The sequence below is a fragment of the Miniopterus natalensis genome, chromosome X (genome assembly GCF_054644295.1).
Source record: "Miniopterus natalensis isolate mMinNat1 chromosome X, mMinNat1.hap1, whole genome shotgun sequence".
NCBI lineage: Eukaryota > Metazoa > Chordata > Mammalia > Chiroptera > Miniopteridae > Miniopterus > Miniopterus natalensis.
Window position 1 is genome coordinate 25,632,735 of NC_142103.1, and position 12,994 is coordinate 25,645,728.

The 12,994-nt window shown below is 37.9% G+C and overlaps 1 protein-coding gene across 2 annotated transcripts in view; it reads right to left on the reverse strand.

Annotated features, from left to right (window-relative positions):
• Window positions 1-4,335: 4,335 nt before the first annotated feature.
• The window catches only part of TBC1D8B (TBC1 domain family member 8B), a 50,489-nt gene continuing 41,830 nt past the window's right edge, over window positions 4,336-12,994 (reverse strand). For both annotated transcript variants that reach the window (XM_016206400.2, XM_016206399.2), the window contains 2 exons: window positions 9,145-9,242; window positions 4,336-7,559 (listed from right to left, as the gene is read on the reverse strand). In XM_016206400.2, coding sequence (XP_016061886.2) covers window positions 7,164-7,559; window positions 9,145-9,242 — 494 coding nt within the window. In that variant the 3' untranslated portion in view covers window positions 4,336-7,163. The remainder of the gene's footprint in view (window positions 7,560-9,144; window positions 9,243-12,994) is intronic.

Consider the following 12,994-nt stretch of genomic DNA (forward strand, 5'->3'; position numbering starts at 1 on the left):
GGGCCCAAAAAGGGTCTTCAAGGACACAAGCTCAGCCACCTTTTCTGGCCACAGAGCCATGCAGATCCCATTCCTGTGGTGACTGCTGTGTCTCAGTTGGACAAGATCCCACCTCATGAAATTTTGGGGGACACAACTCAGTCTATAACAGCTAATAAGAACATAGAAATATGGTCAATATCATTATACATCAGGGAAATACAAATCAAAACCACAATGGGATACCACTTCATACCCATTAGGGTAGCTACAATAAAAAAAGACAGACAATAACAAGTGTTGGCGAGAATGTGGATATACTGGAACCCTCACACACTGCAGGTGAAAGTGTAAAATGGTGCAGCCACTTTGTAAAACAATTTGGCAGTTCCTCAAAATGTTAAAGATAGAGTTATTATATGACCCTGCAATTCTACTCTTAGGTATATACTTAAGAGAAATGAAAACATATAACCACACAAAAACTTATACCACAAATACTCATACTAGTATTACTGATAATAGCCAAAAGGGGGAAACCATCCAAATGTACACCAATTGTTGAATTTATGTAGATTATGATATATCCATACAATGGAATACTACTCAACAATGAAAAGGAACTACTGATAGCTACCACATGAGTGAACCTCAACAACACTGGTAGGCAAATGCCAAACACCAAATATTGTATGACTCCATTTATATGAAATGACCAGAAAAGATAAACTGATATAGACAGTAAAAGAAAATTGGATATTCACATGTAAAAGAATAAAACTTATACCACCCAACAAAAATGAACTCAAAATGGAGTAAAAACTTAAATGTAAGACCTAAAACCATGGCAATTCTAGAAGAAAACATAGGAAAACATCTCCTTATGATTTTTTGGAAGTCACATCTAAAGCACAAGCAACAAAATAAAAAATAAACCAGTGAGATTACACCAACCAAAAGCTTCTGTGCAGCAAAAGAAACCATCAACAAAGTGAAAAGACAACCAAAGAATGGGGAAAAAGTATTTGAAAACCATGTCTGATAAGGAGTCAATATCCAAAATATATAAAGAGCTGATACAAATCAATAGCAAAAATAGTAATTTTAAAAATGCACAAAGGACCTGAATGGACACTTCTCCAAAGATAAACAAATAGCCAACACATACATGAAAAAATGCTCAACATCACTAGTCATCAGGGGAATGCAAATTAAAAACACAATGAGATATCACCTCACACCCGTTAGAATGGCCATCATAAAAAAGACAAGAAGTAACAAATACTGGTGTGGATGTGCACTGTTGGTGGGAATGTAAATTGTTATAACTACTATAGAAAACAGTATGAAGGTTCCTCAAAAAATTAATAAATAGAACTACTGTATGATCCAGCAACTTCACTTCTGGGAATATATCCAAAGGAAGCAAAAACAATTCAAAAAGATATCTGCACCCTCATGTTTTAAAGAAGCTGTGATACACACACACACACACACACACACACACACGCGCGCGCGTGTGCACGGATATTATTCAACATAAGAGGAAAATCCTACCATTTGCATAGACCTTGAAGAATTAACATTAAGTGAAATAAGTCAGAGAAGAACAAATACTGTCTGATCTTTGTATGTGCAATCTAAACTAAACAAAACAAAACAAACTAACAGAAAAAGAGATCAGATTTGTGGTTATCAGAGGTGGGGGGAAGGGGAAGTCAAAGGAAAATGGTCAGAAGGTACAAACATTCAGTTGTAAGATAAATACTAGGGATGTAATGTACCGAATGATTAGTTAACACTGCTGTATGATATATAGGGAAGTTAAGAGAATAGATCCTAAGAGTTATCACAAAGGAACATTTTTTTCTTTCAGTTGTACCATATATGAGATGATGGAAGTTACCTAAAACTATTGTGGTAATCATTTCACAATATGTATAAATCAAACCATCATGCTGTACACTTTAAACAGATAGTTACATATGTAAATTATTTCTCAATAAAACTGAAAATTTTTTTAAACAATTAGTGAAAGATTTTAACACTCCACAAAAAGAGTATGTAAGAACGGCCCATATACAAACTAAATGACACTGAAGTACAATAGTCATCATTGAAATATAAATTAAAACTACAATATGAAATACTACTACACCCCCCCTTAAAATAGCCAAAATTTAAGAATGCCAAGGGCTGGCAAGAGTGTGGAGCAACTGGAACTCTCATATATTACTGATGGGAATACAAAACAATACAGTTGATCTAGAGAACAGTTTGGAAATTCCTTATGAGGTGAAAAATAAATTTACATCTCATCGATCCCATTCCTGGGTGTTTATCCTAGAGAAATGAAAGTATGTTCACAAAGAGATTTGTGCACAAATGTTCCTAGAAACTTTATTCATAATAGACAAACCTGGATACAACTCAAATGACAATGTACAGGTGAATGGACACACAAATTGTGGTATATTCATACAAATGAAATACTAAAAAGAATAAATCTCTGATATGGACAACAGCATGGGCGAATCTTATATACATTATACTGAACAAGACATAAAAGAGAACTTACTGTGTGCCTCAATTTCTATAAAACCCTAGTAAAAATAAATTTAATATATGACAGAAAGCACATCAAGGGTTGTCTGGGTCTGGGGGTAGGGGAGGTTGACCTGGTTAGGGAACAAGGGAATTTAGAGGGGTGAAAATTTTCTACAGTTTGATAGTGGTGTGGTTGGTTACAAAGGTATATAAATTTGTCAAACTCAAAAATGTATACTTTAGCCCAGCTGGGTGTGGCTCAGCGGTTGAACGTCGACCTAGGATCCAGGTGATCAGGGTTCGATTCCTGGTCAGGGCACATAATTGGGTTGCGGGCTCGATCCCTGGTCGGGGGTGTGCAGGAAGCAGCTGATCAATAACTCTCTCATCAGTGATGTTTCTATCTCTCTCTCTCCCTCTCCCTTCATCCCTCTGAAATCAATAAAGATATATTTTTAAAAATGTACACTTTAAATGTGTATTAATTTATATGTAAATTATACCTAGCTTATTTTTTTTAAATCAGGGAAATGCAAATTAAAACCATAACAAGACATCATTATACACCCACCAGGATGGCTAAGATGAAAAAAGGCAGACCATTCCATATGTTGGTAAGGATACAGAGCTACCAGATCTATTAATTATGATTGACGGAGTGTTAATTGGTACAGTCATTTGAAATACTGTTTGACATCTATGATCTCAGCCTCCTGATGTTCATGCCATTGTGTAATCCTCTTCCCTTGAGAGTGGGACCTGTGACTTGCCTTTAATCAAAAGAATATGGAAAAGGGGATGAGGGGTCACCACTGTGGGATTATGTTATATTATATAAGGAAGTCTTGTTATCAGACTTGTTCTAGAGACTCCTTGCCGGATTGATGAAGTGGCAATTTGGGGGAAACCCACATGGCAAACATCTTTGGGCAGCCTGAAGAAGCTGGGGGCAGCTGCTAGGAGCTGAGTGAAGCTTCTAGGAACTGAGGAGGGCCTCCAGCTGACTACCAGCAAAAAGTTGGGCCCTCCAGATCACAACCATAAGGAAATAAATTCTGCCAACAGCCTGAGTGAGCTTGGAAGTGGATTCTTCTCCAATTGAGCCTCTACATGAGAACCAGCTTGGCTGACACCTTGGCTGCAGTTTTGTGAGATCCTAAGCAGAGCCTGTGTGTGGTCATTTGTTACACAGCAATAGAAAACAAATACAGTGTCCAATGTCCACTCCAGCCTTATAGTGTGCCTTCCTGTATTACAGAAGCTAAAAAGCTAAAAGCTAAAAGGACATGCCCCAGATTTCTTTGCAACATAGGCCAATCAGATGCATACTCATGAGACCTGAATGACAGAAGAGAGGTGGAGGCTATGCTTCTGCCATTTCTGCTGGGAAACATGGTTGTGAAGATGTTTGTTGTTCTCTTTCAATATAGTCACTAGCTTGTGGGTACTGAGAGGTCTGGCATCTATTTTGCTGGTGTAAATCAAAGCAGATAGAGCATGGTTCTGGAGGTAGCAGCTTTAGTGTTGGCTTTCCATCATGACAGCACGAAGTAGCAGTTTCCTAATCATACAAGAGTTAGCAACTCCTTTGGTGGTCTGGTTCTCTGGTGTAGTTTTGGAAGTTGTTCTTGAATGCTCAATTTAGAGTCAGTTCTCTTGCCACTTAATGTCTGGTAATAAATCTTTGCCTAACTAAACTAATTAGAGTGAATTTTGCTCTCTGCAACTGAACCTTAACTAATAAAGGAAGTCCTCAAGTAATAACTGAGTTAAGTGTTAATAAAAATACATCGTAACAAATAACAGTAATATATTTAAGTAAACCATTTTTCATATTTATTATAATAGATTTATAATATTTATTTTTTTATAAAGACAAGAAAAGCCACCTTAGAACATACTTAATTTAATGTATAAGGTATAATGCACCGGTTCAGTTTGACACAGCTACGTAAGATTTTTAATATTAAGAACAATCCATTTGCTCAGCAAGGTAGCAACTATAAAACTATGTGTTTAGCTTGTTTCTCCTACAGACTCAGAAAATATTTGTCATTTTAACTTGTGTGTATAGTCTTTGTGCAACTGAAAAATCTCTTTTAAGTATTCAATTTTAATTAGTCTAGGCTATAATACAATACTAAGGCAATCTTCAATATTCTGACTTTAAAATATCAAATATTAATAGCATATGCTCTTAAGAAAGTATCTCTTTTGTAAATACAATTGACAAAATATTCAACAAAATATGTGCAATAGTGCCTTTGTATATAAGTATAGAGCCTGTGTCTTTCTAGAGCTACTGAAGTTTATCAATCATTGCATAATAGCAAATGTGTGATAGTTTACATATATATCAATTAAACTCTAAAATGTGGACATGTTTCAGCAAATCACTTCTGAGAAAAGGCACAGATGCTATTTACCAACTATCTCTTTAAATGGTAATTTCCTTGAAAAGACAAGGTTGAATAAATCATTTTAAAGACACTACTAGTAAGTGTTTGGCCAAGTCCAATTTATGAAATTTTCAAAGGGTCTACTTAAAAATTCTTGAATCTTTCTGAAAATAATATATTCTGTGGTGACAAAGCCCTCTATGTTAGGCCTTGTTCACAGTGGATTCTTGTCAAAGGCTGACTATACCAATTTCTTTCAGAAAGGGAGACTTCTTGGGTCACTCTAAAGGATGTTTACTCTTTCACTGTTTCACGTCTAAAAAGTCAAAGGGCTTAAAACCAAAGTCTTTTTTGAAGAAAGAAGCTCAATGGATGTTTTTTCCCCACAATTCCAAAGTCAATTGATTAATAAATTGCTCCTGTCAGAAGGGTAGTTTGCTTATTTTTTCTTTAAAGTGCTACTGAAGCCCATTATTTTTACATGGACTTTCACTGATATATAAGCAGCATAAAGTATACAGAAATTACACATCTAAATCAGACAGTAAAAACTTTTTAGATAGATACCAGCAATTCTATACATTACCTTACCAACCATTACACACAAGTATACTCTATGAACTTGCCAGACTAATACAATAATTCAGTCTATCTAATGTAGCTTAAATCATGACTGGTGAAAATCTAATATCTAAATCTAGAACCAAAGCAGTCACAAGCTATTCTGAGACAAATGCCACAAACAGCAGTGCTCAGAAGAATTTCAAGTAATTTCTCAGTTTAATGAGAAACAGTTAAAACTAAACTGTTTCTTTTTTTTAAAAAAATGTTTTTATTGATTTCTGAGAGAGGAAGGGAGAGGGAGAAATAGAAACACCAATGATGAGAGAGAGTCATTGATCAGCTACCTCCTGCATGCCCCCCACTGGGGACTGAGCCGACTACCCAGGCACGTGCCCTGACCAGGAATCGAACCTTCATCTCCTGGATCATAGGTCGATGCTCAACCTCTGAGCCACGCCCAGCCAGGCTGAACTGTTTCTTAACCCTTCTGAAAAAGCTGGCTATATCCAGCTTAGATACAATTTCAATATGGTTTTTCTTTCTATTAGCCCAGAGTTTTGAGTTCTTGATTTAGTTTTATCAATAAAAGAATTAGAAGTGTGAGTCAGCAGCTTCTGAAACCACACAGGTAGGGAGAATTCAGAAGTTAATAAAAGAAAACATTTATTATTAAAAAAACCAAATGAGATTAACTTTAAAAAGTTAACATTATTTCAGTTAGATAACTTGAAAATGAGCCCCCTATATGGTAATCTTATAATTAAGGCTATAAATCTAAGAGCCTGGTTTTCTAAAGCATTCTAATAGGACTGTGGCAATTTGGAAAGTAGCATTCATCCGTATAACATATCATTATCACTAATACTCAAATATTAACACCACATTTCAAAATTATCAGTAATTCATATGTAAATAGTAGCACATACTAGTAATTTCTTTACCAAAAGTGATATGTTGGCGCCCTCTGGTGGTATCATTTAGCATACTCCCCTGATCCTGCAGATCTTGTAAAAGTGAAGGGATTAAGAAGTACAAATTGGTAGATACAGAACAATCATGGGGATGTAAAGTACAGCATAGGAAATATAGTCAATAATACTATATATGGTGCCATGTAGGTACTGGAAATACCAGGGGGATCTCTGAGTAAAGTATATGGTTGTCTAACTACTATGCTGTACACCTAAAACTAATAGAAAATAATATTGAATGTAAACTTTAACTGAAAAATAAAAATTATACATGCCCTGGCCGGTGTAGCTCAGTGGTAGAGTGTTGGCCCTTGCACCAAAAGGTCTTGGGTTTGATTCCCAGTCAAGGGCACATACCTGAGTTTCAGGTTCTTCCCCGGCCCCTGTTCAGGGTGAGTACAGGAGGCAACCAATCTATGTGTCTCTCTCACACTGATGTTTCTCTTTCTCTCTGTCTCCCCCCCCTTCCACTCTCTCTAAAAAAGTCAATGGAAAAAATATCCTTTGGTGAGGATTAACAAAAAAGTAAAATAAAATTAGAGATTACTACAAAGGAATGATTCATTGTGTTTCCAAATATATTTTTTAAACCCTTAAACACACTGGTAACATGATAAATTCCTGATTTCTACCCCCAGGAATCAAGCTGACAACTACAGGAATCTTAGTAAACTTGTCTGGTAGGCAATTTCTGTTAAGAGATTTATATCTTGCTTCTAGAACTTAACTGAGAGGTTTTTGCATTTTCTAGTTTGGCTTTTACATCTATGGGTTTCTCAAAAAACCTCACCACTGCTGGCTCATTCAACAAAGATGCAAGAATCTGTTCAAATGCAAATGACCACTGAGGTTCTTCCCTGAGCAAGGAGGGATCTTTCCTCAAGGGGCTCTCTGTTTTCCCCTCACTGGGTCCTCCAGAAGCACAAACTGTACCAGAGAATCCTTTGGCTGATGATGTAGGGCTATGAAGTGTCCTTCCAACTTCTTCCATTCTGAGCAAAAGGCTGGTTACAACAGCAATGGCTTGATATAACAACTCTTCTTCAGGATCCCCATGAAATAAGTTATAAAGGGTCTTTGAAAACTGAATAAATTGTGACTAGAAGACACAAGTTAGAAATATCACATTTGATATTGGATTTAGTAAATATAAAGAGAACTTAGAAGTGAATAGTCAACTATTTAGAATTTGTACCATATAACATTCACCACAGAAGTTACATGAACTGATGATTAATCCCCAAATAAATCTTGATTCTATAAAGATAGATACTAACAGCAGAATAAAATTCCATTTAAGTCATCTCATTTGTTGCCCTATGGCAGCATATTATATATACAATAATTTCTGGACAGTTTACCTGCCAGCATTCTTTCAGTGTCAGCTGGCACTTCTAATTAGGAAAAGTCTCATAAATCATTCACTCATTAATCAATCTTAAAAAGGGATTAAGATGAGGTATGCTTTATCTCCCTCAAAGGGCTAGAGTGAGTAGCTCAACTAGGATGACTTAAATTTAGGGAAAAATGTTTTGGGACCTATCTAGCAGTACAAGGTAACTCTAACGAGCCCATTTGGACCTTTCTCTTTAAAGACTGAGGTGGGCCCAAGTGGAGAAACCAACTGCATTGTTTGCTAACTGTCCCTAGATAATCACAGACATTCCTAAAAGATATCTGTCAGTTAAAAAAAAAGATTCCAACACAAGAGTCCTATAAGTCAATCCTACCAGAAAAGTTTATTTGTAAATAAAAAGCAATTACAAAGGATGTACCTCATAAAAATATACTGTTCTGCCCTGGCTGGTTTGGCTCAGTTGGTTGGGCATTGTCCCGTGAACCAAAAGGTTACTGGTTCAGTTCTCAGTCAGGGCACATGCCCAGGTTATGGCCCGATCCCTGGTAGGGGTCGTGCAGGAGGCAGTCAATTGATGTTTCACTCTCAGCTCTCACATTGATGTTTCTCTCTCTCTCCCTCTCCCTTTCTCTCTCTCTAAAAATCAACAGAAATACTTATTTAAAATAGATACATATTGCTCCAAACTTTTAAGTTCATTTCTCTTTTTTCCTTAGTCTACAGTACTGTTTATTTATAAAAATTTTAGAATAAATACATCTCATCAATTCATTTTTAAAAGTACTTATTCAACTATCAAATTACCTAGTTCATTGAGAAATACTAAGCTATTTGATAGTTTTCATTTCAGTAAAGTTCTGGGAATATTAAATATCTATGCTAACAGATTTTAATTTAAAAAATATAATAACATATACTATTTTGTAAGAAAGAGATGGATTTAGAATTGTGTCAATACTAGTCATTGAGCAAGTTCAAATACAAGATAATTATGAACCAGGGTGTGACTTAGCTTAGTAATTTCTTATTCATAGTACCTAGCATTGGGTTTGTCCATCTAGTAAGCACTAAAAATGTTTACTGAATAGATAAAAATTTCTAATAAAGCTAGAAATAGAAAACATTGAAATATATTATACATATACATTTTTTTCTATAGGTAGAAACTACACTGATGAATTTAATTGTTAAAAATAATTTAATCCCATTCTTCATAGATGACTTAACTATTTTTATAATAGCATGTTAGCTACTTTAGAGTTGAATACACCCACATTCATAAAAATAACATCAAAAACCTAGAATTTTTTCTTTGAAAGCACTATACCTGTTTCATTCTTGGTAAATCCTTAATGTTTTCTTCTTTTTTGAAAAGCTCATCTTGCCATTGACTAAGATATGCTTGAATATCAACTTTTCCTTTGCCTGAATGAGAATAAAAGCATTTTCATAATAAACAGTCCACTATATTGTCCCAAAATCTCAAAAAATAATTATCATTGAAAGATATTTCACTGAGTTATAAGATTCTACCTTTTTTTTAACCTAGGAAATTATCTGAATTAAACTTTTATTTCACCTACTGGCTCTCAGGACACTTTTCCATTTCCACTAAACTAAAACTTACTTTGGGAAGGTTGGGGACTAGGGAAGATAAGAAGCAAGATTGAGAAGGATGCATTTTAGATTAAACAGTACACCCTAGCTTGAAGATGTAAATTTCATGTAGACGTTTTCATGCACACTACTAAGTTTAAAATAGCTTCTATATGATGTTCTTAATATGCAAATATTAAGTTGTCTTTGGCGGCTCTTTGTGAAAAATTCAAAATACAACTTATTCATCCCTTTGAAGAGTTTAATTAAGATATTAATGTGACTTTATTAATAATTATAAAAATATTGAATGTGCCTATAATTTGAGACCCAGCATTCTCACACCAATATGAACTTGTCCTATCCTAAAGAAATATCTGTAAAAGTATGCTAAAATGTAAGAACAAAGTGTTTGTTACAGCAGAATTTGCAATATAAATCATTAGGAACAACCTAAATATCCATCAATATTGGGCTAGTTATTAAAATAAATTATGGTACGAAGATCCAAGACGGCAGTGGAGTAGGTGGAAGTTACAATCACTTCCTCCCAAGTCCAAATTGGAATTACAATTCAATTATAGAAAATCAACCTGAATAATCAACAGAAGACAAGCTGAACCTAAGTCTTATAACCAAAGATTTACAGAAGAAGCTATATAGAGACTGGTAGGAAGACAGGGACACAAAAAGGAATGGCCCAGCTCCCACGAGCAGTGGCTGAGAATCCGGAGGGATATCTCAGCTGCAAAGGTTCCCCCTGAGGAGTGTGGGGGTCTCAATCCCATGCAGGACTTCCCAGCCTAGAGCGCCAGAGACTAAAAGAAGAAGCCATATAACATCTGGCTGTGAAAATCATCAGGGAGTCTGTCCATCAGGGAGAGACAGGAGTCCGCTAGAGAGACAGGTGCCCTCTTAAAGGGTGAGTGCACAAAATCTTGTTTGCAGCCACTAACCCTGGGCTCTGGTGGAAGGAGGGTAGAGCGGACTACAGTTGTATGAGGACAGTCTGGGGTTTGTGGCTCTGGGGAGACAGCTGAAGGGTGAGCTGCCAGGATTGCTGTGCTAAATCATTCTCTCACACCACAGATGCCATCTTTCTTGGGTGGAGCACTCCATCTCTTATAGCATAAGCCTGGGGGAATGCAATAACCCCATCCTCTGAACTCCCTATTGCTCCACCCTGTAGATCTCATGCCCTGCAGAGGAGTCAGCTGCCCAGGATCAAAATGTAGAGGTCCAGGCAGACTCATGGTGTGCCATAGACTGAGTTGTGTGGCTCTGGAGCAGAGGCCATTCCCACCACCTTCCCAAGAGCCTGACTGGCACCAAATTTCCCCCATGGGAAATCCGCTAGCCTCATTTTCCTGACCCCCAGGCAGCCCTGCCCTGCCCTGCCCTGCCCTGCCCTGCCAAGCTTGGGTTCTCCAAAAGGTAAGGGTAGAATCAAGGACAGACTGAGTTCTGTGGCTCTAGGAAGGTGATTATTTTTCCCTCGCATACCCGACCATTCCACAACCCTCCCTTCACAGGGTCAAATCTTGGTCTGCTTAGGCCTGATAAACTCTGCTGGCCTCCCCCTGACGACTCCCTGAGGCTCCACACTACCACAAAGGTCTGTGGGCTACTGGTGGGTGGCAGTTGGTCTTGGTATACCCTGAGACTTTGGTTGAGTAGCCTGAGACCCAGCACTGGCACTAAGTCCTAATCTGTATAAACCTGGTGAACACCAATTGCCTCTACCTGGTGACTCACTGAGAACATGCCTCATGCAACTAGTGTTCCACTGTGTCACCAAAGGTTTTTTCAGTGACGGAACCTAACAGGCAGCTGGCAAGCAGAGATGGAACTCGTGGTGCCTTGCCCTTTTGCTGATCTGCCCCTGACCTTCGTGTTGGTGGAAGCCAGTCTTGGTACACAGCTTGGCCCCTCCCATGCACATTCAGGCCCAGCAGAGCCAGCCACAAACTGTGGATTGCTCTTTAGCTCCAAACAGGTAGCCCACAGCTGGTCACAGGCAGTGCCTGACACTGACCTGCACCAAAGTCCCTCAGAAAAGGCCCCAGAACCAACACATCCTGTGGTGGGATTCAAACTACATCAGAGCACAAATCAACTACCTTCACAAGCAGCACACCCAAAGGGAGATCTTGGCAGGCAGCAGACTCTGCTGGGTCAAATTCCACTTCATTGGGTCAGCCCCCCACAGTAGCTCATACACTTTGGTTGGGGTTGATCATCATAGTCAGCTAGCCCGAGGGCCAACCTGACCCACAGGTGGGCCAAGAGTAATCAAGACTCAACTACAATAGGAGGCTTCACATAAACCATACAAAGGACATTCCTAGAGCACCTAGCTCAGGTGATTAGGGAGACAGATTCACTAAGCCCCATAATACCTACTATATAAGGGCACCATATCAAGGCTGTGAGGCCTGGCCGGGTGTGGCTCAGTGGTTGAGCGTAGACCTAGGATCCAGGCGATCGGGGTTCGATTCCCGGTCAGGGAACATGCCCGGGTTGAGGGCTCGATCAATGACTCTCTCATCATTGATGTTTCTATCTCTCTCTCTCCCTCTCCTTTCCTCTCTCTGAAATAAATAAAGATATATTAAAAAGAAAAAAAAAAAAGAAAAAAAAAAGACTGTGAGACATAAAATATCTACCTAATACACAGAAATAATTACAGAGAGGCAGCAAAAATAAGGAGACAAAAAAGCCTGCCCCAAATGAAGAACAGGAGAAATCCCCAGAAAAAGAACTAAATAAAAGGGAGGCAAACAATATACCAGATACAGAGTTTTAAAAAAATGGTCATGAAGATGACCAATGAACTTATGCAAAACATGGATGAACTCAGTGAGAACTAAAAGAGATAGAGAACATAAAAAAGGACATAAGTACCATTTTAAAAAAAAACAGAAATGAGGAATACAATTATCTCAAAATAAGAATAAATGAGAAGCAGCCGGCCGGTGTTGCTCAGTGGCTGAGCGTCAACCCATGAACCAGGAGCTCACAGTCCGATTCCCAGCCAGGGCACATGCCCAGGTTGTGGGCTTGATCCCCAGTAGGGGGCGTGCAGGGGGCAGCTGATCAATGACTCTCTCATCATTGATGTTTCTATGTCTCCCTCTCCCTTCCTCTCTCTGAAATCAATAAAAACATATTTTAAAAAAAAGAATACACAAGAAGGAATCAACAGCAGGCTAGATGAAGCAGAGGATCGAATTAGTGATTTAGAAGACAAGGTAGCATTAAACACCAAACCAGAGCAGGAAAAAAAAGAAAAAAGGAATTAAAAAATATTAGGATTAAGAAACCTCTGGGATAGCATGAAGCATAACAACATCTGCATCACAGAGGTGTCAGAGGAGAATAGAGAGAGCAAGGGAAGTAGAACCTATTTGAAGAAATAATGACAGAAAACTTCCCTAACCTGGTGAAGAAAGAAGACATACAAGTGCAGGAAGCACAGGAAATCCCAAACAAGATGAACCCAAAGAGGCCCACACCAAGACATATAATTAAAATGGCAAGTTAAAAACAAAGAAAGAATATTAAAAGCATCAAGAGAAGGA